The 25,935-nt window shown below is 37.8% G+C and overlaps 1 protein-coding gene and 1 long non-coding RNA gene across 2 annotated transcripts; both read left to right on the top strand.

The window, feature by feature from the left end:
• Positions 1 to 1,540: 1,540 nt before the first annotated feature.
• Positions 1,541 to 21,818, top strand: LOC308395994 (uncharacterized protein; the record flags this gene model as incomplete). Its single annotated transcript, XM_080881054.1, has 16 exons — positions 1,541 to 1,577; positions 1,785 to 2,111; positions 2,740 to 3,060; positions 3,188 to 3,487; positions 4,042 to 4,101; positions 4,356 to 4,457; positions 4,546 to 4,644; positions 9,142 to 9,468; positions 9,758 to 10,078; positions 12,188 to 12,283; positions 12,378 to 12,445; positions 13,358 to 13,506; positions 20,079 to 20,143; positions 20,333 to 20,659; positions 20,841 to 21,161; positions 21,283 to 21,818. 16 exons carry the CDS (start codon positions 1,541 to 1,543, stop codon positions 21,816 to 21,818), a joined length of 3,456 nt encoding a protein of 1,151 aa, XP_080737180.1.
• Positions 21,819 to 23,514: 1,696 nt separating this feature from the next.
• LOC308395590 lies at positions 23,515 to 24,159 on the top strand. The gene is made up of 3 exons (XR_013971416.1): positions 23,515 to 23,611; positions 23,700 to 23,776; positions 23,999 to 24,159. It is a non-coding gene; the product is annotated as an uncharacterized lncRNA (long non-coding RNA).
• Positions 24,160 to 25,935: the final 1,776 nt, after the last annotated feature.

Below are 25,935 nucleotides of genomic sequence, written 5' to 3'. Positions count from 1 at the left end.
AAAGATAGAGACCTGAGAGGGTCAGCTCTATATAACAGTGCAGAACATCTTAACATACTAAGGTTCTGTGTGTGTTGCATAGGTGTGCTTGTCTTGGGTTGTAGTTTGAGAAGACCACAACACACGCGCCCTGCGCACTGCCAACATGCACACAGGCTACACTGCAGAAACCCAACCCACAATAGCAAACACTCAATACCCCCTGGCAACCCATCTTGGCAATGGTCCAGCTTGCCTTGGCATCCTCGCTAATTCGGGACACACTTATCCTTCTGCATGGGGGTCTTAATGCTAACCTTTAACTGTGAGAGTGTGTGAGATATGGAAACAGTTTGTGCTACAGTATGCAAGGGGCACAGCTGAGCGGTCAGCTGGAGTCCAGGGAATGGCTGAGCTCAGGGAAAATACACATGTATGCTTCCACCCACATACTGTATACTACCAGTGGCATTTTATAATGCACTGGTCAGGGTGGGGTCAGTGCTTTTTACATGGTGGCGCAATATTTTAGGTTGTAAGTATGTCTGGTTTCTGAAGGAGAAGACTGTGTGTGTGTGTGTGTGTGTGTGTGTGTGTGTGTGTGTGTGTGTGTGTGTGTGTGTGTGTGTCTTTAGAGACTGATGCACTTAATCTTTAAATATAGAATGGGAAAAAAACATCTTTAGTAGTAAACAAAAGTAGATGCAGCGTGACATTTACTGAAATTCTTTTTTTGTGTTTCTGCGACTGTGTTCCGCAGTGATCTTGACAAAATTTTTGAGAAAAGGATGATCTAATTATTAACTTCTAACTATTACTATTATTAACTATTAACATTTTGGATGATATTTGTTAAAAGAAAGACAAAAACGAAATGAAAAAGGAAAGAAGGAATACTTCTGGAAAAAGAAGTAAATGTTTTTGATGCATATCAGTTAAAAATGACCTTTTATCATCAAATTATCAAGATGTTTGAGAATGATAATAAATAATAAATAAATATTCTAATACCATATGGTTAGAGTGTTAATGATGATGACCCAAATTGATTTGCACTGGAAATCACAAAAATGAAAAACTATTCAAAGTCTTGTAAACAAATCCTACAAACAATATAAATCCGGAGCTATTTTAACACAATGTAAAATTATTAATCAGTATTAATCAGGGAATATTAATCAGTCATGGTCCTGTTGTACATGAACCTTCTTATTATGATATTAGGTTGTACTGCCCCTCAGTGGCAGGAAAATAAAATTCTATTCTAAGTGTTAAATTTGTCAGCTGAACTGTTTTAGTTCAAAGGCACAATGTTCCCGCAATTCATCAGACAGAAGTCATTTTCTAGTACCAGTCTAATCACTTTGAATTACATTAAAGAATGTCGAAAAATTTCTACATTAAAAAAAAAGGCAAATGAGCACGAGTTGAAAAACATTTGTATCTCAATGCAGAAGTGAAAGCTTCAGTACTGCCAATGACATGTAGTAGCTCAAACTGTGGGTGTCCCATTTTCAGTACGTTTCCTGTCAGCTTTCTGTTTCTACGAAACAAAGCAAAGATGTGGATCCTTCGTAACCTGCTGTTCACCATCTGCAGTAAGTTGTCTAAATAGCTACAAAAGTAAACAGATGAAGAGTACAAATTTAAGATTTAGATTTATATGCATTAAATCTTTTTTCTTTTGTAGTTAAGGTCAGAAAAACAGCTTTCATTAGGCTTGGGAATGTTATACATGACTCTTGCTCTGACAAAATAAATAATTATATGTATTTTTTTTTAACTATATTTTCATGATTTTACAGTTGCTCTGAGGTGTGTGACCAGTGCAGTAGGGGTGATCCATGTGACTGGATATGTGGGGAGTATAGTTAAAGTTTCCTGTTCCTATGATGAGGGTTACGAGTCTTATGAGAAGTATCTGTGTAAGAACAACTGTGGTGACAGTGATGTTCTTGTTACAACATCGGAATCAAGGAAAAACAAATACAGGATCCATGATGACAAAACAGCACGAATCTTCACAACGACCATCTCTGATCTTCATTCTGCCGATGCTGGGAAATACTGGTGTGGAGTGACCAGAACTGGAAAAGATATCTACACTGAAGTCAAGCTTAAATTAGTACGAGGTAAATAATCCCTCAGCTAATTTTAATCTGTCTGTCCGTCCTTGTCTGTCTGATCTTGTCTAATCTAATGTATCAGGACCTAATCCTTTTAATCAACAAATAATACATTAACATGTATTACCACATGTTAAAACATATTAACATAATACATTAATGATACATTAACATTAAAATGATTTTAAATGTTATTAATATATATATATATATATATATATATATATATATATATATATATATATATATATATATATATATATATATATATATATATATATATATATATATATATATATATATATATATATATATATATATATATATATATATATTATATTTATATATATATATTTATTATATTTATATTATATATTATTTATAATAATTTTATATGTCACCTAACCACATGATGGTGAAAAAAAAGAGCAGCCTTGATCATTTATTTCCGCTGAAAATTATTGTGGTAATCTCGAGCTTGTGGGCGGTAAACTCTCAATAGACATCAATGCCTATCTGAAAGCACAAATGCATGTGAAGCAAGAAAAACCCCACAAGAACCTGAATATAAAAATGTCATGCTGCTCTTCTGCGACTCTAACATGTCATTTGACACTGTTTATATTTTTGACAGACAGCTGCTGTGACACTGTGACCAAAGTTCAAAGTTATGAGGGATACTCTGAGTCTGTCAGTTGTCCGTATGAGTCTCAGTATCAGAACAGCCTGAAGTACATCTGCAGAGGAAACCTGCCCTCCACATGTCTGCAGCAGGCACTGATCACCTCTGACACCAAATCAAATGGACGATTCACACTTGATGATGACAAAGTGTCAGGAACATTCACAGTAAACATTAACAGCTTGGTCAAAAGTGATTCAGGGTCATACCTCTGTGGTGTCCAAAGAAACTCGGACCTGGATGTTTTCTCTGCTGTTGAGCTGGAAGTCAAAGGTGAGAGGTCATAGTAATATCACTTTACACCAACTGAAAGACAGCCTACAGTACAGTTTTCTGCAAAACACTTTTTAGGAAAGCTGAATAGTTTGTGATTTCACAATTTTGTCTTTCCATCTGACAGAGTGGTGCTGTGTCAAGTCAAGTCAAATAAATGGTACTGTAGGACATCCACTAATTTTTCAGTGTCCCTATCCTCCACAACATTGGGATAACAGGAAGTTCTTCTGTAAGGGAGACCATCGCAACAAATGCACAGACATGGTGACGAGTCAAAGTAGATTTGCAATAGAAGATAATGGTTCTTCCAGCTCTTTCTCAGTGACGATCACAAAGATACAAGCAGATGATACTGGGACATACTGGTGTGGGTCAGACTCTCAGTGGAGCCATGGAAACTACACCAGGATTCAGCTTTCAGTCGGTGAGACGAATACTTGTGCATGAAATAACATGGTTAGAGCTGTAAGTTACACCCTATTCTCAGACCATTGTGTCAGTGTGTCATGTCATTGTGTCATTTGTAGCGTGATGACTGATGACACTCGTGTAAAACTAGGACTACGGAAAACCTCATTTACTGCTGCTTACTTACACTTTTTTGGTGGCTTAAATATAGACACAGCCTCTTCCAGCCTCGCAGAAGTACCTCTGATTGTGTACTTAGTTCTCCAAGCTAAAAGCTAAAACATTATTATTATACATAAACATAATATTATTCTAACTAATTATTCTATTTTCTAATGAAATATTACCGAAAATGAAAATATATATATGATGATTCAATGATGATTCAATTCATTCAATTCTCGAATGAGAAAAACATGCACCTATAACAGGGTGTTTTACTGTTTAAATTAGTTAAAGTCTAACTTTAGCTCAGTGAATACTTTCAGAAAGACTTAACTGACTGCTAGAGTTCTACTCCTTCCTTTATTTTTTAAAAAAAAGTTGCTAAGAGCCTTGTTTCTCCAACAGTCTTTCAGCAGCACACTGGCAATGGAGCTTCCACAGTGGAAACACCAGCACAAATTTCAGGTAAACTTATGAAGGGTACGGTATATACAGTATGCATCTTTTAGTCTATAGTGCTGTTGATCAGTGTTGTGAGATCAAATATTTTACCTCTCCATAAGCTATGGATACTTTTTGGAACTAGTTATAGTTTCATGGCAAAACAGAGTGTGTGCACCCGTGGCCAACAGCAAATATCAATAAAAAGAAACATTATCACAAAGGATAATGTTTGAGGATGTTTTTTTACTGTTTCTGTTTTGGTTTCTGTTTTTCAGATGCAGGACAATATGTGGTTTACGCTGTGCCCGCCCTGCTGCTGGTACTTATATGTGTCCTTGTGCTTATAGTTTATAAGTGCAAACGTCAGAAAATAAAAGGTATATTCTGGATTCATAGACATGCACAAATTTCATGAAATGCACATGCGAAAAGAGCATAACCACGTTTTATGCTGTGTGTGTTCAGGTAATGAAGCTGTCGTGAACAGAAATACATCAAAGACAGGAGGTTTAGAGGAAGTAATGGGTGCAGCAGAAAATGGCGTAAGACAACAGCAGACAACAAGTCTCACTATACCACAACTAACTGATTTTATTCTTAGCTGTGTTCAATACAGTACTTTGCAAAAGACTTTCATGTAATTTTTTAAAAAGTTCTCAAGGCTTTCTGAAGGTCATTCAAAGTTTTTCTTTGGACATTGGTTCACACTCTCGTTTTTGTTTGTTTTTTTCCAATAAAAATAAAAGTAATGTTCGAATCTCCACTTCTCCAAAGCTGTACAGCCCTACTATGTCCTCCTCCTCCTGCATATGAACTGAAATCAGCTGATTGTAGCACGAGTGAGCAGGAAGAGCATATAACTGAAGAACCTTTGTAATGCAAGTAACAACATAACTGTAACTGTAAGGGAATTACAAGGCGACCGTGGCTCAGGGGGTTGGGAAGCGTATCTGTAACCGGAAGGTCGCCGGTTCGATCCCCGGGCTCTCTGTCCTGGTCGTTGTGTCCTTGGGCAAGACACTTTACCCTACTGGTGTTGGCCAGAGGGGCCGATGGCGCGATATGGCAGCCTCTCCTCTGTCAGTCTGCCCCAGGGCAGCTGTGGCTACAACCGTAGCTTGCCTCCACCAGTGTGTGAATGTGAGAGAGAATGAATAGTGGCATTGTAAAGCGCTTTGGGTGCCTTGAAAAGCGCTATATAAATCCAATCCATTATTATCATAAACATTTCATCGTTTATGAGTTTTTATAATTTAACAGAGCAGAATTATGTCAAACATCAGTTTGACACTAGATGAAAGCACTGCTACTGCTATGCACAGCTTCATGGAGCCTATAGCACGGCTTCAGTCTTGTCATGTGACAGTGTTGGCGTTTAGTAAAGGTCACAGATCACCAAAATTGCAATTCAAATTCTTTTAAGCAATTTCACTTGGAGAGCAAGAGGTTTGCAGGCATTGATAACTATGCCTTATAACCCTTACTGTTCTGAGCATGATATCACTGAGATCCCTGGAGAAAGATTCTACAAAACAGGAGTTTGAACTTAAGGATGAACATAAGCAATAATTTAGGATTTGATCAAAATATTAAACTTAAATGTCTGTGTGACCACAAAAAACATGTTTACATTTAACTCAAGAATTCAAACACTAATAATGTTCAACACTAATATAGGATCAAATAATTAAGTAATCACATTTAAAATCACCATAATTGCAACAGGTGTGACAGTGATTTGATGACAAAACTTGATGCTCATCTTGAAATTGTGGGGATTACAACTGATTTGAATTAGTTATCACAACAACAAGCACGGTTTAAGGAAGAAATAATCAGTTAAGATTTGAAAACATAAGAGAAAAAAGAGAAGTAGTCCCTTTGCTGGTTCTGCAGTTCGACAGTGTGAAATTAACCGCTGACTAAAAAAATTTATAGTAGTGGATTGTCTCATTGAGGTATTTGGGGGTAGCATGAAATGTTTTTGATGCAGACTCTGGTCCACAGGCTACACTTAAGAGAGCTGCAGCTTTATACTTTCTATGATGTTGAGCTGAGAACATGTGGGAAGCATCCAGTTTTAGACTTTTTAACTTCTTTTCACCCTAAAACTTCGGTAAACTATGGAATTTATCTGCAGCAATATTTGAAACATTATTTGCCTTTAGTGTTCTATCAGATTGTAATTGTTGGTCAAACATAATGTATTTTATACACATCTCTTACTATAATTCTTCATATTGTGAGTCTGGATAGATGTGGTTTTACTCATTAGTGGTGAAATCAGATCATAAGACAATCTTAGTTTGAAAGTGGTGCCAGAAAAAAATGTTGTTTTTTAATGTTTGCTTTATAAAATGTTTCCATAACACCATCATGTGTTTTCCATTGGTTTCTGAATAGATTTATGGAAACGATGAAGTTGTGAGGTATTCAGAGAAGCAGACCTCCAAGAGTGCCTGTAACGACTATCATGATGCAGGTGAAGATGAACCAGACTATGAAAACTGCACACAATCTGAAGAAATCTACTGTAATGAAGATTTCCATAAAGCCAATAGAAGATGAGACTAATTACATCTGTGCGTACATTCAAAAACAGATTCAAAGTGTTTTGTTCACCAGGGCTTGCACTTAATAAATGTTCCTTTGTTTTTCATTCTTTTGCTGTTTTCACTGCCTTAGCACACTAAACCTGTTCAGGTTAAGGTATTGCTTGCTGTTGACAGCATGATGTGGACTGTGCTTCTGAAACTGTGAGAAACCAACCAAAAATTAAATGTAATCATTGCTTTTTTCATTTTATGATACTTCCCCCCCCCCCCCCCCCCCCCCCCCCCCCCCAATTGGTTTCAATTGAAGATTTCTGACACAAGCAGTTACTGGATTCAATTTTGCAGACAAAAGTAAACATTATTCATCAACATGTGTCACGTAACCATCTAATAGCAGCACAAATGTGGCAGGTTTCCCCCGTGGAGTGCTTCTATTAACCGACGTATATTTTTGGTAATGCTTGGTTTAAATTTGGTAGTACAACCACAGTACTAAGTGAGATAACCGCAGTATTGTATTGCTTAAATTTATGATGATGTATTTATATATTTTTTGTTTTTCTTATTCTTCTATGTAGGAAACTTTTTTTTCTCACTTCTAGAGAGTTTGGTGCCACTTGAATGAAACCTTCAACTTTAATTTTCTTCTGAGGAGATTAAAAAAAACTCAACTTCCATCAAAAAGTCTCACTTTCATTGTCACTGGTTAGTGTGTCACAGTGACCCTGTGGTTACAGCACCAGTAATTTTACTGCAGTATTTTACAAGAGTGCAGTTTGCATCACTTGTTAATAGGTATAAAGATTGGATACAGGTATGTTTCTTGCAAAACTTTAATTCTTGCCTTTCATTTTATTGTAATTTTTAAAAATAAGTGCTATATTTAATATTATAACTTCTTTTTACTTTTCACTAATGATGTGGCACCAAATAATTGGTTATGGGCATAAAGTGAACAATTATGACGGTATTTGAAATGATTAGATTTGCTTTTCCAGGGGACCATTTTGGACTTTCCAGACAGACAGAAATAAAGACGACAGAAAAACATGACTGTTGTTCCTCTTTTGTGATGAATCTTTCTGTGAAAATTGGAAGTGACTGTAGTGGTAAGCATATTGCAAAGGAAACTTTTAAATATAAAAATAACAACACACTTCTCACGCTGGATCTGGATATGTCACCCAGTTGCTTAAAGAGAAAATCAGCTAAAGGTTTTCTATGAACAAATCTGTTTTAATTTGTGCTCATTGCATCACAATAGAAGGAAAATACAATTCCAAAGCACAATATGACAAGAGAACAGGGAACATTTAAGAAAATGTTGGCATACATGGGTGTTATCAGCTGCACTACCAAGCTTAAACCAAGAAGGATGATAGTTGCTCCATTAGCATTATCTGACAGAACTAGTTAGCTGCTTTACCAAATATATGGGGAGTTTTTAGAACTGTGACTGTAGAAATTCTTGGTTTACTGACCAAATTTAACTAAAAAACTTTTTTTGATAATTGTTCTAATAATTGACATTTCTTGTGAAATTAGACCAACTTTTCAAGGACCCAGCTTTTTAACCTCCTGAGACCCGAACTCTTTCATGCCATGCATTTTTAATTTTTCTTTGCTATTTGGGCTGATTGGGACCTGATGAAAGTAAAAACAAAGAATTACCTGATTTTTGGGGGGGGATTTTTGTTTCTGAGAAAAATGAGATCCACATATGAGGACATTCGTTTTAAATTTCAATAGAACAGTGGTAGTATACTCTCCTCGTAAGTGGATATCATGCCCTTGTAGAGGTTAATTTGTATTTTGGTCTAGATAATCCAAAACGTGATGTCCGCATATGTGGACACCAGGTCCCAGGAGGCCCTTGGGCAAATTCAGCAGTTTTAGTTTTCTGGTTTGGCTACTGGTTGGATAAAGTAGCATTGTGGTGGTGTTAGTTTAAGTTCTAAGACTGTTGCTTCTGAACCATTAACATAATTAACAGAGAATAAAATGCATGTTTGCTGTGCTTCTTTTATGTGAATGCAACATTGATAGTAAGATATAAAACTCAAGGGGCCTGTTTATCGAGTGATTTTAGTTTCAGTTCTTTAAGCACAGTTTCCTAAATACACTTACAGTTAACAATTTCAGTGCAAAACCTAACTTTTACAGTGTTCTTTGTGTGAAGTCTGTGAATATTTCTTTCAACACTAGGAGGCATACGTCAGTTACAAATCTTAAAATGCCTCTAGAAGATGTCCAGTCACCTCTGTACTGATAGTCTGGCTCCACCCTGGCTTCCTTGTTGTGTGCGAGTCATTCCTGTCAAGTTTCTGTTTTGATTAACCAAAGCAAAGATGTGGATCCTTCAAAACTTGCTGTTCACCCTTTGTAGTAAGTCGTTTAAATAGCTACAGAAGAATAACAAATCTGTTATTGGGAATGTTATTATACATGATTTTCGACATGACAAAACAAATAATTATTACATTTTTATACTGTCTTTACTTTACAGTTGCTCTGAGGTGTGTGATCAGTGCAGTAGGGGTGATCCATGTGACTGGATATATGGGGAGTGAGGTTAAAGTTTCCTGCTTCTATGGCCAGGGTTATGAGTCTTATGAGAAGTATCTGTGTAAGAGCAACTGTGGTAACGGTGATGTTCTTATTAAAACATCAGAATCAAGGAAAAACAAATATGTTATCCATGATGACAAAACAGCACGAATCTTCACAACGACCATCTTTGATCTTCGTTCTGTGGATGCTGGCAAATACTGGTGTGGGGTGAGCAAATTTGGAAAAGATATCTACACTGAAGTCGAGCTGAAATTAATGCCAGGTAAATACATTCTTCTCAAAATGTATTTTATAATGAAGTAAAATAATTAAGATGATGTTAAAGACAGTCAAGTTTGTGTTTCCAGTGATTACAAGGTGACATAAAATGTAAATATAAGGTGTAAAGGATTATTTCCTTTATCTTTTTGACAGACAGCTGCTGTGACACTGATTAAATCACACAAACTCTGGGTCTCAGGCAATCTTGTTGCAGCAAGCTAAATATAAAACATCCTCTCTCTATTCTGTGGCTGTACAACATTTTCTGATTCTATTTATAATTTTGACAGACAGCTGCTGTGACAATATGACCAAGCTTGAAAGCTATGAGGGATATTCTGAGTCTATCAGTTGTCCGTACGAGTCTCAGTACCAGAACAATTTGAAGTACATGTGCAGAGGAAATCAGCGCTCCACATGTCGTCGGCAGGCACTAATCACCTCTCATAGCAGACAACATGGACGATTCAGACTCGATGATGACAAAATCTCAGGAAAATTCACAGTGACCATTAACAGTTTGACCAAAAGTGATTCAGGATCATACCTCTGTGGTGTCCAAAGAAACTCGGACCTGGATGTTTTCTCTGCTGTTGAGCTGGAAGTCAAAGGTGAGAGGTCATAGTTATATGTCATTAATTCAGCCAAAATGAAACACTGTTTTCTGTAAAAGTCTCTTTAATAAAGTTGAATGTGATTCTTAAATACTTGGAGGAAAGTACACAAAGATTCAGCTGTCAGTAGTTAAGTTGAACAGTTGTGTATATGACAGCAAAATTAATGTCTTTGTTTGCACCCAACTTGTTAACCATGGACTGCAGTTTTTAATTCAATTGTCTGACGTGATGAAATAGTACAGCAGCCAACTGGTTTCACACTAAATGCAAGAAATCTGCCAAAAATGGAACTGCTGAGAACACTGCGTACTAAGGCAGACACATCACTTCCCACAGTATGCATCCATGTTGATAGGGCCTCTTCTAGACTCTCAGTGATTGCATTTTTTTCACAGATTATAAAGTAGTTTTTGACTTTCTTTCATATAAAACTGATGATCAAAGTACTATTGACCTGCAAGTTCTTTAACAGCTTTTATATCTGTCTATCCACCCACCCATCTATAAATCGATCTTTATATAAGCATAACTAAGCATATCTTGCTTTATCCAACACAGCCCCTAACACATTTTTTAATAGTGTATTTAGTGCTAAAAGCTAACCCCAGGTGTTTATATAGGGGGTTATCATTTATACAATAGAAGACAAAAAGATATGCACTACCTTTTTTATACTTTCTATGTTATATATGTCATTTTTTCTCTTTATGCCAGTGAAATACTTTGAAATTTACATAGGCTATATGAGGCTTTATGAGTAACAGAAAGAGTGAGTGTCGGAGCCACAATCCACAATGAAACACAGAGCATCCGGGAAATCTTGAGACAAGCTGCTCCAAGAATGCCTCAGGAAGCCGAATACAGATGATGATGAGCCACAGAAAGAGGAACTGTCATGGATAACCAAACCACATGGGATGCACCATCAACAGATAGAGGAAGTGGCTGATATCAGGACATCCTACCAAAAAGGCTGGCTTAAAGGAAAACACAAGAGACTCTGAACAAGGAGCAGAAGACCACAACTAAGATAAATCAGAATCCCACCAGAGCACGACATCAAGAAGAAGGAGGACAAGATAACTGTGAAGTACCAGGGGCAGAAGGAACAAGTAGACCAGTGAAAGGAGGTAAAATCCAAAGTGATCCAGTGGTAATTGTACAACAGCTTCAAGCACAGCTTAATAAAGGTCGCAGCAAGTCTCAGTTTCATCTGTGAAAGGAAGACTTTGAGCTACAGGTTTGACAGGATGAGTTGCAACAAGAAAGCCATTGCTAAGAGTAAGACAAAGAGGCTTGTCTGGGCCATGAAACACCGCCATTGGACTACTGAATACTGGAAGGAGGTATTATGGACTGAGGAATCTAAATTAGAAATCTTCAGTTCATCGCGCAGGATTTTTGTATGCCGTCAAGAAGGCGAAAGGATGGTTCCACAATGTGAGAGGCACCCTGAACCAAAACTGCTAGCACAGCATTCTGCAGCACCATGCAATACCCTCTGGTATGCATCTATTTCAGAGTGCAATCAGACATTAAAGTGCATAATTATTTTATAAAAAACTGGAAAAATTGGGGTGTTCTAAAACTTCTAAAACTGAGCCGTAGTGTATATATAACATTTGTAATTTTTTTTCAGATGTTTTGGATGGGTTTGGAGCAGAGATAAGTGTCTGGTTTGAACAAATATGTGAATGAATTCGTCCCAACTTAAAGTTTTCTGTGATTATCTCTTTTTCAGACCATTCTCTATAAACTCTAGAGGTAGTGTTTTCCAACTGACCCGTCAGGCTCCAACAGTCATAAAATGTTCAACTGAGCACTGAGTTTCTGACATGTGATTGGCTTATTAGACTTATATCTTCATGAGCAGTTGAACAAGTGTGCCTTACAGAGAGGCTGACAAGTGCATATTGGTCTGTTGATGTGGTTCATGGTTACAATGTGGGTAATTCCCCTGGGATTAAACACAAGTAAAGTCAATGTGCTCGTAAGTGTCAAAACAGCTGTGTAAGCGTGCACCTGTGATCAACAGTTGTGCTGAAATGCCAGTAACTGAAAATGAACTTTCTATTCTGTTTTTAATTGGTTTCTATTTTTCAGAAGCAGTGCTCTACGCAGCCTACGCTGTTGTCCCTGTGGTTTTACTAATATGTGTCCTGGTTATTATTTATAAGTACAAATGTTACAATGTGAGAGGTATGCTATAGTTTATATTTACACACATATTCAGACTCTACACTCAAATGTGCATGCAGAAAGAGCTGAAAAATTTCTTAAACTGTATTTTCAGCAACTAAAGCTGTCATGAGCAGAAATACACCCAAAGCAGATGATGTGATAGATGCAGAAGAAGGTGGAGTAAGTCCAAAGCCTATATGTGTATAATACATACACACACACACACACACACACACACACACACACACACACACACACACACACACACACACACGATTATTGATTAAACTGAGACATTGACCAGCTAACTGGTTATCAGTCTGCTTTGGTTTGGATTTAAACTTGTTATCTCAGGGACGCTTGTGGACAGAAGGAGTTTTTAAAACTAAAAATGATTTAGTGATGAAAAGAAATGTTATAGAGTGGTGTCGACTACTGTGATGTTTAGAACAGAAAAGTGAAAAATTTAAGAGAAGAGCTCACTCAGCTGGTTTTATGCTTCTTTAGTATAATGTGACATTAATTGGAAATTAATGGATTTTATAGTCGTGCTATGATGTGTGGAAGTCATCCAGTTTTAGAACTTGTAGCTACTTTAACCTCTTAAGACCCAAACTCTTCCACGACATGCATTTTTAATTTCTCCTTGATATTTGGGCATGTTGAGGCCCAATTAATGTAAAAACAAAGAATTACTACATTTTTTTAACCTTTTTTTTTTTAAGAAAAATAAGAGCCATATATGAGGATATTTTTTTTTAAAATTTTGATAGAACAGTAGCAGTATAATGTCCTCGTAAGTAGAAATCAGGCCCATGTTGAGCAAAATTGAGTATTCTGGTCTAAATAACCCAAAATGTGATGTCCACATATGTGGACGCCAGGTCCTAGGAGGTTAAATCAGCTTCTGTGGTTCGGTCAGTATCTGTCATATGTAAAACATCTGCAGTTAAAACATTTTTATTATATTTCTTGTAATAAAAGTTGTCACTACATATATTATATGAGCCTATGTATACTCATATACTGCAACCAGGGTCTCTGCAGCATATGTGGTTCCCTAGCCTCTAACTATCTTTGTTGATTCTTTAGATTTATGGAAATCAAGAATTTGTGGTGACCTTCAAACAGCAAAGCGCCTTGAACCACTTTGATGATCCAGGCGGAGATGAACCAGATTACGAAAACGTTACAACTGAAGAACGCTACTGCAATGAAAATTACCATAAAGCTCACAGAAGATAAATATGTACATATGTGCTTAAACTGTGGGTCTCAATTGTATGCAGATCCTGTTTGATTCATCCTTAACACGAGGTGCTCACCAAAGTACCGCTGTTGTTCAACATTGTCACTGTCTTACAAAGTCAAAGTCAAAGTCAAAGTCAAAGTCAACTTTATTTGTCAATTCTGCCACATGTACAGGACATACGGAGAATAGAAATTTCGTTACTCTCAAACCCTAGATGAAATAGCAAATGAACATTTAAATAAGAGAGTGATTAAAAAATGCAAATAAAATAATTAAAAAGTAAAAATTTAAATAAATAAATACAATACAAATTAACAAGAAAGCTATGCAATATACAATATACAATATTCAGGTAAGGGTAAATGACATTGAGTGTAAACCAGGCAGAGTAGTGCAAATAGGCAAATAGTGCAAATGGAGATTTAGTAATGTACGGTAAGAGATAGTATAACAACAAAGTCTTATGAGGTAATGGCAGTCCAATGCTCCACAAAGTGACTGGTAACTGGTGCAGGCCAGTGAGTGAGTCAGAGTGTGTGTGTGTGTGTGTGTGTGTGTGTGTGTGTGTGTGTGTGTGTGTGTGTGTGTGTGTGTGTGTGTGTGTGTGTGTGTGTATGTGACAGAGTTCAGTGAGACCATAGAGGAGAAGAGGCAGAATCGGGAGGGAGTTAAGCTTCCTGACAGCCTGATGGATGAAGCTGTCCTTCAGTCTGCTGGTCCTGGCCTGGAGACTCCGCAGTCTCCTCCCTGACGGCAGCAGCTTGAAGAAGCTTTGCATTGGGTGCGTGGGATCAGCCGCTATGCAAAGGGCTTTTTTAGTGAGACGGGTGCTGTAAATGTCCTGGAGGGAGGGGAGAGAGACACCAATGATCCTCTCTGCAGCTCTCACTATGCGTTGGAGGGTTCTATGACAGGACGCATTGCAGGCTCCAAACCACACAGTGATGCAGCTCGACAGGATGCTCTCGATGGTGCCTCTGTAGAAAGTGTACATGATGGGGGCTGGTGCTCCTGCTCTTCTTAGTTTGCGGAGAAAAAAGAGACGCTGCTGTGATTTCTTGGCCAGTGCTGTGGTGTTGTACGTCCAGGAGAGATCCTCTGTGATGTGCACACCCAAGAACTTGGTGCTGCTCACTCTCTCCACAGACGCTCCGTCAATGGTCAGAGGAGCATGTTGGGTGTGCATTCTCCTGAAGTCCACAACAATCTCCTTCGTCTTCTCCACATTCAGAGAGAGATTGTTGTCAGCACACCACGTGGCCAGGCGTCTCACCTCACTTCTGTAGTCGGTCTCATCCCTGTTGCTAATGAGACCCACCACCGTTGTGTCGTCCGCAAACTTGATGAAGAGCAAAGAAAGTATTCAGCTCGTTCAGCAGGGGGATAGTGCTATCACAGGTCTGTGGTGGGGGCTTGTAATCTGTGATGGTCTGAATGCCCCGCCACAGGCTCCGTGAGTCTCTGCTGTCTTTGAAGTGATGAGATATTTTCCTGGAGTACTGTCTCTTAGCCTCTCTGATGCCACGGGAAAGGTTGGCCCTAGCTGTCCTCAGGCTCGCCTCGTCTCCATCTCTGAAGGCAACATCCGATCCCTACTTCATTAATATCATGAAAAACATCCTGTGAATATTTATAGATTAAATTACAGATAAAAGCAAACGGGCTGTGTCAGTCAGAGGGAACATGTTTTGCAGGTGGGTTTTACTGCTTCTCCTTAAAGTATAATGTACTGATAAGACTTCTGTATTTTAACTAAAATAGTGAATGAATACTTTTTTTTCAACCAAGCAAGTGTGAATATTTTTTTCACTGATGGACATCATGTCACGGTCCATGGTCCGCCTTTTTTATTTTGGGCTTCCTCATGGTTTTTACACTGTAGTGTGTTTTTCTCACTGTGTCTAGCTCCCTAGCCCTTTTGTATTTTCTGAGTCCAGTTTTAGGTTTTGTAATGTGGCTTCCCTGTGTTCTGTATTTCCTGTTTTACTTTGATAGTCCCTGTTCTGTGTGTAGTGTGTCTGGTTTTGCTCTCCCTTGTCTTGTCAGCCCTGATTTGACCCAGCTGTGTTTCCCTCCTGTCTCTTATCCCCTGATTGCTCCCTCTGTGTATTTTAGGACGGTGTTTCTCTGTGTCAGTGTTGCATCGTTAATGTCTGCTCACCCTCATTCCCCACTCTGTTTTCCGTCTGCCAATTTAGTTTAGTCACTTTACCAGTTTTGCTAGTTTTCAAAATTTGTTGAAGAAAACCGTCCATTGAGCAGTTTAAGAGTTTTCACTAAACCCATTTTCTGAAACTGGTCTCTGGGCAGGCATTTAAGCCGTACAACCATTTATGACTTTTAGTAAACTGAAAGTGAAATTAAAAAAAAAGGAAAAAGCAAAACTCTTTCAGTATTGCTGCTTAGTGTGTCACACTGAGCCCTCTGCTGGCACTGTTTCAGTGTAACACTGAATACAGTAATTATGCTGCAGTATTCGAAATAAGCATCACTCATTCATATTGAATGCGTAAAAAATATAAATGACTGTAGTGGTAAGTATTTCAGGGTATCCAGATATTAAAATTGAAATAAAATTATATCACAGTGTCTTTGCATAAATTCTGGATGGTTCAACATGCTGTTTAAAGGCTACAGGAACAGTTTCCTAAGAACAAACCTACTGTGGTCTGTCTTTGTGATTGTTATTTTGATAGACAGGGTCATGCAATCACTCATGAAATGATCTCATCCAATTTTTTTTCTTCTTTTTTAAAGTTTTTTTTTTTTAACATATGCAATATTTGATATCTAACTCCTCACAGCATCCTCCATAATAATCAGCTAGCTCACGCCCTTCACAATGAATCCAACTCCTATTCTTCAGCTCCACACTCTGAGAGAAAAGCTCTCACTCCTTGCAGTTGCACAACTCCATGTTTTTCTTTAGCTGCTGAGTATCTTGTTCTTGTGTCTGAGTCATAATTTTCTGAGGCTGAGTCAATGCTGGTTCCTCAGACACAGGGTGGTTAAACACAGAAGTTCATGTAATGTTTTGACAGCAAAGCCTAGCAATACTTCTTTCACCACTAGATGGCATATATCAACAATTTTATAAATTTTTAAATTCTTTTATGAGAAGGGCCACCCAAGAATGCTCCATCCCTGCTGTTCTGACAGTCTGTCTTTGCATTTGGCTTTAACGTTTGCATGACATAAAATACCTCTAATGTGAGTGGGTGTTAAGGTGTCTGGGAAGGGATCTCAAAACTGGATGGCAGACAGTTGGTGTCGTAAACCACCGCCTCTGTTCAAAGATGGTCGCTCACAGTGGACATAAATTGCTTCTTTTACTCCTCTTTCAAACCATCTGTCTTCTCTGTCCAAAATGTGAACACTGGCATCCTCAAAAGAGTGACCTTTGTCCTTTAGATGCAGATGGACCTTGTCTTGTCCCGTGGAGGTGGCTCTTCTATGTTGTGCCATATGTTTATGAAGTGGCTGTTTGGTCTCTTCAATGTAGAGGTCTGGGCATTCCTCGCTATATTATACAGCATACACCACATTATTAAGTTTGTGTTTAGGAGTTTTGTCTTTGGGCTGAACCAGTTTCTGTCTGAGTGTGTTGCTGGGTCTGAAGTAAACTGGGATGTCGTGCTTGGAGAACACTCTCGTGAGTTTTTCTGATACACAGGCCACATAGGGGATGACAATGTTGTTGTGTTTGTCTTTCTTATCCTCCCTAGATGGTGTCTGATCTTCTTTCCCGTGCATCTTTGCTGACTTGATGAAAGCCAATTAGCATAACTGCATGTTTTGAGAGCTTCTTTTACATGTGTGTGTTCATACTCTTTCTCTTCAGGCTTTCCAAGCTCCTTAGACTGTTGTTTATAATACAACAACAGTATACAGGGAGTGCAGAATTATTAGGCAAGTTGTATTTTTGAGGAATAAATTTATTATTGAACAACAACCATGTTCTCAATGAACCCAAAAAAACTCATTAATATCAAAGCTGAATGTTTGTGGAAGTAGTTTTTAGTTTGTTTTTAGTTTTAGCTATTTTAGGGGGATATCTGTGTGTGCAGGTGACTATTACTGTGGATAATTATTAGGCAACTTAACAAAAATCAAATATATACCCATTTCAATTATTTATTTTTACCAGTGACACCAATATAACATCTCCACATTCACAAATATACATTTCTGACATTCAAAAACAAAACAAAAACAAATCAGCGACCAATATAGCCACCTTTCTTTGCAAGGACACTCAAAAGCCTGCCATCCATGGATTCTGTCAGTGTTTTGATCTGTTCACCATCAACATTGCGTGCAGCAGCAACCACAGCCTCCCAGACACTGTTCAGAGAGGTGTACTGTTTTCCCTCCTTGTAAATCTCACATTTGATGATGGACCACAGGTTCTCAATGGGGTTCAGATCAGGTGAACAAGGTGGCCATGTCATTAGTTTTTCTTCTTTTATACCCTTTCTTGCCAGCCACGCTGTGGAGTACTTGGACGCGTGTGATGGAGCATTGTCCTGCATGAAAATCATGTTTTTCTTGAAGGATGCAGACTTCTTCCTGTACCACTGCTTGAAGAAGGTGTCTTCCAGAAACTGGCAGTAGGACTGGGAGTTGAGCTTGACTCCATCCTCAACCCGAAAAGGCCCCACAAGCTCATCTTTGATGATACCAGCCCAAACCAGTACTCCACCTCCACCTTACTGGCGTCTGAGTCGGACTGGAGTTCTCTGCCCTTTACCAATCCAGCCACGGGCCCATCCATCTGGCCCATCAAGACTCACTCTCATTTCATCAGTCCATAAAACCTTAGAAAAATCAGTCTTGAGATATTTCTTGGCCCAGTCTTGAGATATTTCTTGGCCCAGTCTTGACGTTTCAGCTTGTGTGTCTTGTTCAGTGGTGGTCGTCTTTCAGCCTTTCTTACCTTGGCCATGTCTCTGAGTATTGCACACCTTGTGCTTTTGGGCACTCCAGTGATGTTGCAGCTCTGAAATATGGCCAAACTGGTGGCAAGTGGCATCTTGGCAGCTGCACGCTTGACTTTTCTCAGTTCATGGGCAGTTATTTTGCGCCTTGGTTTTTCCACACGCTTCTTGCGACCCTGTTGACTATTTTGAATGAAACGCTTGATTGTTCGATGATCACGCTTCAGAAGCTTTGCAATTTTGAGACTGCTGCATCCCTCTGCAAGATATCTCACTATTTTTGACTTTTCTGAGCCTGTCAAGTCCTTCTTTTGACCCATTTTGCCAAAGGAAAGGACGTTGCCTAATAATTATGCACACCTGATATAGGGTGTTGATGTCATTAGACCACACCCCTTCTCATTACAGAGATGCACATCACCTAATATGCTTAATTGGTAGTAGGCTTTCGAGCCTATACAGCTTGGAGTAAGACAACATGCATGAAGAGGATGATGTGGACAAAATACTCATTTGCCTAATAATTCTGCACTCCCTGTAATCTTACATGTCAGTAGACAGAGCTGGCTGTCATCCCAGAAGTTAAAGTCTAAGTGTCGAAGCAAACTCTCGCACTGTCATGTTTTGGCAAAAAGCAGACCCAAAGAGCAGATTCAAATAATGTCTGGCAGGTTTAAAGTGTTTCTGTTTGACTTGTTTGTGGTTTGAAAGCAGTTTGTGGTAGAATTCACCATCATTACAAACTGGCATATGGGAACTCTGTTAGAGAGGAGACAAAGGATTAATTGGAGTTCATGACGAAGACAGTGATTAATAGTCTTACTTTTGTTAGGAGTGAGAGGAGCCTCGGAGGTAGTTATTGCACATGTAAGTCCTTCCTATGAGAGATTACAGAAAGCTGGTGTTAGAGCTGGTAAGTAGAACTGAAGGTTTCCACAGGCAACAGGTTTCCAGATATTCAAGGGTTCTGTGATGGTGTGGAGCAGGTAACTAGGAGAAGTAAGACAAGACTGGGTTAGAACAAGCAGGTACTTGCAAGTAACAGGTAACAGAGATGGCCTAATAGTCACCACATACTAACAACAATCTAGAAGAGAACTGTTGCAACTTCCAGCTTGATATACTCCACGACTAGGCAAGTGTAGGAAGGATTGTTTCATTTGAGAAACTCCACCCAGGAGCGGAGCAGCAGAGAGAAGCCAGCCCAGAAACTCCACCTGAGTTTTAAAGGCAAGGAGAAGTTAACATAAGAACATATTTCCAGCCAGCTGCCCTACAACACTCTCAAATCAAATGGAAAAAATGGCACTGCAGCACATCCGCGGACTTTGGAGTGTCCTCAACCATACATATTGTATGTATGTGTGTGCGTCTCTTGTTTACTTAAGAGCTGTGAGAACTAGTATGTTTGTGCACTATGAAATTATTTTAATATTTGTCAATCATTTGACAATAAAACAAAAAGAAGCAAAATGTTGCATATGTACTGTATGTGCAATACAAATGATCTAAATGTAAGAGTTTAAAAATGTTGTCTAAATGCAGAAGTTAAAGGCTTCAACACTGCCATGACATGCAGGAACTCAAACTGATGTGGTCATACTTTTAGTACATTTCCGTTTAGGTTTCTATTTTTATGGAGCAAAGCAGAGATGTGGAGCTTTCAAAACCTGCTGTTCACCATCTGTGGTAAGTTGTTTAGATGAGTAAATACATAAACAGACCAAAGGTAGATTTAGATTAAATATAAAGATCTGTTTTTGCAGTAACGGGCAGAATACCACACCTTGTCCATCGTGTATACAGCACTAACATTGCTACTGTGAATGCTAACATAACAAATTAAACAGTGAAATATGTGTAATACTTTCTTTGCAGTTGCTCTGAGGTGTTTGATCAATGCAGTCGGGGTGATCCATGTGACTGGATACCTGGAGAGTGAGGTTAATGTCTCCTGCTCCTATGGCCAGGGTTACGAGTCTTATGAGAAGTATCTGTGTAAGAACGACTGTGGCAACAGTGATGTTCTTATTACAACTTCAAAACCAGTGAAAAACAAATACAGGATCCATGAAGACAAAACAGCACGAATCTTCACAACGACCATCTCTGATCTTCATTCTGTGGATGCTGGGAAATACTGGTGTGGAGTGACCAGAACTGGAAAAGATATCTACACTGAAGTCAAGCTTAAATTAGTAAAAGGTAAATAAAGTCTTCTCCAAACAGCAACACACACAGTCACACACACACAAACATACACTTTATAATTGGTTCAGCTGTATTCGTTTTTTTCTTAAGATCTCAATCAGCAAGCTAAATATAAATGATCATATCTGTTCTGTGGCTTTAACACATTTACTGATGCCGTCTGCATTTTCAACAGACAGCTGCTGTAACACTGTGACCAAAGTTCAAAGTTATGAGGGATACTCTAAGTCTGTCAGTTGTCCGTATGAGTCACAGCATCAGAACAGTCTAAAGTACATCTGCAGAGGAAACCGGCCCTCCACATGTCTGCAGCAGGCACTGATCACCTCTGACACCAAACAAAATGGGCGATTCAGACTTGATGATGACAAAATGTCAGGAACATTTACAGTGAACATTAGCAGTTTAACCAAAAATGATTCAGGGTCATACCTCTGTGGTGTCCAAAGAAACTCTGACCTGTATGTTTTCTCTGCTGTTGAGCTGGAAGTCAAAGGTGAGAGGTCATTATAATAGCTCATTACACCAATCAAAAGAAAACCGCTTCTTCTAAAAAATGTCTTTAAGAAAGTTTAATATTTTTTGAAACGCAAATAGTTTTTCTTTCCATCTGACAGAGTGGTGCTGTGTCAAGTCAACTAAAATAAATGGTACTGTAGGACATCCACTAACTTTGCAGTGTCCTTATCCTCCACAACATCGGGATAACAGGAAGTTCCTCTGTAAGGGAGACCACCGCAACAGCTGCAAAGACATAACCAGTCAAAGCAGGGTTAAACTTGAAGGTAATGGTTCTTCCAGCTCTTTCTCTGTGGTGATCACAAAGTTGGAAGAAGCAGATGCTGGGACATACTGGTGTGGGTCAGACTCAGAGAGGAGGCCTGGAAACTACACCAAGATTCAGCTGTCAGTTGGTGAGATGAATGTGTCTTGTGTACATGAAAATAAAATGTTTAGAGATGTAAGTTACACCCTTTTCTCAGCCTATCGCATCAATGTTTCATGTCATCGTGTCATCTGCAGTGTGATGACTGAGTACACAGGCGTAAAAATAGGACTGTTGAAAACCACATTTACCACTGCATACTTACATTTTTGGTGGCTTCAATATAGACACAGTCTCCTCCAGCCTCGCAGAGCTAATAGATGTTAAAGGAAATAATCATACGATGAACTAATTATTATTATTATTCTAACAAAGTATTATTTTTTTCTCATGAAATATTACTATTTGCATATGTACATATACATGTATATATATATATATATATATATATATATATATATATATATATATATATATATATATATATATATATATATATATATATATATATATATATATATATATGAGAAAGACAGGCACTGCAACAGCTGACATGACCAGTCAAAGCAGATTCACACTACAAGATAATGTTTCTTCCTGCTCTTTCTCTGTGATGTTCACAAATAGTCACTAATGAACGCATTTAGATGAAAATAAAAATAAATAGTTGTAAGTTATGTCCTTTTTTCAGTCCACATAGACTGTGGATGGTGGTTTAGTTATTTGTGGTGAAGCAGTACAGAAAACTGCATACCCAATTATTCACACAAAGCACTGAAGAAAGCAGAACTAAAGGGTTGTGCAGTGTTGCTGACTTATAGGTCTTACAACCTCCCAGAAGTCATATTTAGCCATAATACTGAAATACCATTTGAAGTTTTTGATCTTTATTTGTAAATTATCTAATCCTATCTGCTGAAACAAGACTTCTGTACAGCCACTTTAGTGCAATTTCTGATTGTGTACTTTGTGCTGTGAGCTAAATGCTAATGCTGAATATTAAAAGAAATTTTTAGAGTGCATACAATGCAGAAGAAAAAGAAAAAATAAATATTTCTAATCTGTGTATATAATTAGCTATTTTTTAAATGAAAGTGAAACTTTTAAAAAATTTGTCTCATAAGACAAATATTAGATTTACATATGAACAAGTAAACATGTTAAAATGAGAAAAATCAAAATAGAACCACTTTTTATATGTAAAACAGATTACGAGACATACACTGTAATTTTGATAAGACTTCAATTTAAATTTAAAATTTAAATCATTGTCAGTGTCACCATATGTTTCTCGAATAAGCCATAGATGGTGAATATTCCACATGACTCATGGCATTCAGTGGACACTGACACTGAGGGGCACCTCAATGACAACTACATACACATTTAATTTTGTGTAATATACTAGGATATTTCTAATTAGTGCTATTTAGAATAGAATAGACTAGAATAGCCCTTGTCATTGTACATGTGTAGCGATCTTTTTGCATTTATTAGAGCTATTTTGTTATATTTTGTAACTTTGTATTATTTTGTTTAATATAGTTACAGTTAAAGTTCTTACTGTCTTGAAACAATTGTGACCACATAATTTCCTCTAAGATTAATACAATATTGTGATTCTGCTTCTTGTATTAAAATAAAGTCGCTAATGGCAGTAAGAGTATTGTTCTCCAACAGTCTTTCTCCAGCACACCAGCACTGTACCTTCCACAGTCGAAATGCCTGGAAAAACTTCAACACAAATTACCGGTAAACCTGTTAAAGATGTCTTTCAGTATGAACTGCTGTTGATTAATATGTACCTACTCCAAAAGTAATGTTTAATTTTTGGAATGGAGTGAATGTAAGTCATTCAAAATGATCCTGAGAGTCAAAAACAGCTGTAGGTGAGCACACCAGAAATAAAATAATTATGATAAAATGTAAAAATATTGATAAAAAGAAAATATGAGCCCACAGTTCTGCATTTATGTAGTTGAAAGTGTAATGTTTCTGTTTTGTTTCCTGCTTTTCAGATGCAGGACACTATGTGGGTTACACTGTTCCTCCCCTGCTGCTGCTACTGATATGCGTCTTTGCAGTTATAGTTTATAAGTGCAAACATCAGAAAGCAAAAGGTACATTTTGGATTCACTGGCATTCAAAAATGTACTCAAATGTGCATCTGTAAAGAGCATAACCATGTTTTACGCTTTGTGTTTTCAGAAGATGAAACTGTCATGAACAGAAATGCACAGAACGAAGATGCTTTAGAGGAAGTGATGCGTGTGGCAGAAAATAAAGTAAGAAAACTAAAGTTCAAAGACTTAATAGTGTGCTGTAGCTATAACAAGCCTTATTATACCAAACTGGGCAACACAACTAACTGTACATATTATTTATTAATACAATTTGCACTTTTCTCTTACATTTTACTGTTTTTAATTTTTACTTTCTTTATTTTTATCACTGTTATTCCAAGCAACGTCCATAACATCATCATGTGTTGTTCATTGTTTGAATAGATTTATGAAAGTCAAGACGTTGTGATATACTCAAATAAGGAGACGTCCGAACTGCAGAGTGCCGGTAATGACTGTGAAGATTTAGGTGAAGATGAACCAGACTTAGAGAATGTCACAACTGAAGAAATCTACTGTAATGGAAATTTCCATAATGCCAATTGAAGATAAACATTGTGTGCATTTGAGGTCAGTCTTTGGCTCTCACCTGTATGGAGATCATCCTGTTTAATTTGTCTTTAACATTAACAGTTACACAGCTAATCTTTTCTGAAACTGTGGGAAACCTCAAATGCAAATGACTAACATCAATGTAACGTAAATTAATCTGCAAATTAAACTAAAATTTTAGTCATTCTTGTCTGTTTTGGCCCCATTTAAACATAAACAGTCACAAGTCAAGTTATTTTTATGATACGTTTATATTTGTTGCAATTAAACATTTCTGACAAAGGCAGTTAATTGATATGATTTTACAGATAAAAGGAAATACAGTGTTTATTCTAATTCCATATATTGGATGGAACCATCCGATGTATGTAACAGTGTAGCAGTTGTCACCCATGACGTACTTACATCGATATAAATAAATAAGCATATCTATGAAAATATTTCAACAGTGGAACTTTAGTGTAATCACAGTACTGTCATGCAAATCTTGGATTTATAATTAGTTTTAGTCTTTTTTTATATTATTGGTTTAAATTTTTGCACTTTTATAGAGTAATGCTGTGCGCCTGTGCCTTTAACTTTGTTGTTAACTCTGTACTATTTATATTCTTTATCCTGCGGCTGTAATATAATAATTTTCCTTGTTAAATCAATCAAGGGTATTAACGTTAAAAGCCCTGCTTATGCGAAGGCTGTGCAAACTTCTTTCACCACTTGGTGGCATATGTCAGCTACTTTTTGGGGAAAATGTATCTGAATATCAGGAACAGGACCACACCTCCACACATGCTCCATCCGAGTCTCTGTCTATAAATGACCCCTTCCCAGCACTACAAGCTGTTTATTCTTTTTTAATTCATTCAGTTATCATTAGTACATGGGAGTCACTACTGCAGCCTCAACTCTGCTCAAGCCATCTGCTACTAAAAATGAGGGTCTGGTCCCTGCTAGTGAAACAAATGTTAAAATGCCTTTGAAGGAAGGGCCAGAGGTGGCATAAATACAGACATTCTGCACTTAAGTAGAAATACAGGTACTAGTCTTTAGAATACTCCAGTAAAGGTTGAAGCACTGATTCAACTTCTTTACTCGAGTATAAGTGAAAAGTACAGGCTCCGAAATGTACTCAAAGTAAAAAAAGTAAAACGTTCTTTAGAGGATGTTTCTACCAACTATGTTTGTACAAACCTTGATGAACTTTGTGCTATATTAAAATAATAAAGACAGTAAAATGTTATTACATGAATAAAATTCAAAGTTTTAAGGGAATTTGGGGTAAAGGAAGTGAAACTGTAAATGTTCCATTGGTGACCCTTCCAGTAAATCTGCCCAGCATTAAGGCAATGAACCTTTAACTAAGGCTGACAAACAAGAAATGGTGAAAGAGAAAACTGAGAAACAACAATAACAACAGTGAGAAGGAGCCACCCTACTTGTGACCAGCCAAAAATTGCACAGTCAGAACGATGGTTCCTCCATTCACTTCTTTAATTTTTTAGCAAAGATGTTTACCAGACTTAAGTTATTGACTTTGTTCTAACACCTGTTTTTGAGGCTGCAAAGCTACATTCTGTAGAGTCAAGGTGGAAAACTGAGGAGCAGGGAAAGAGAAAACCGGCAAAGCAGCGTGCCACCGGCAGTCTGTCCAGGTTCTGCCACAAGCCATTAAAACAAATGCCCCATGTTCATACAGGGTTAAGTGGTGTAACAGGGAACTCTAGTTCTTGTCCGGTCAAAGTTTTTTCCCTGCGTCAGGAGGATGGGATGGC

The sequence above is a fragment of the Rhamphochromis sp. 'chilingali' genome (assembly GCF_963969265.1).
Source record: "Rhamphochromis sp. 'chilingali' genome assembly, chromosome: 4".
Classification (NCBI taxonomy): Eukaryota; Metazoa; Chordata; class Actinopteri; order Cichliformes; family Cichlidae; genus Rhamphochromis; species Rhamphochromis sp. 'chilingali'.
The sequence above is the reverse complement of the archived record's forward strand: the minus strand, read 5'-3'. Positions and strand labels throughout refer to the sequence as shown.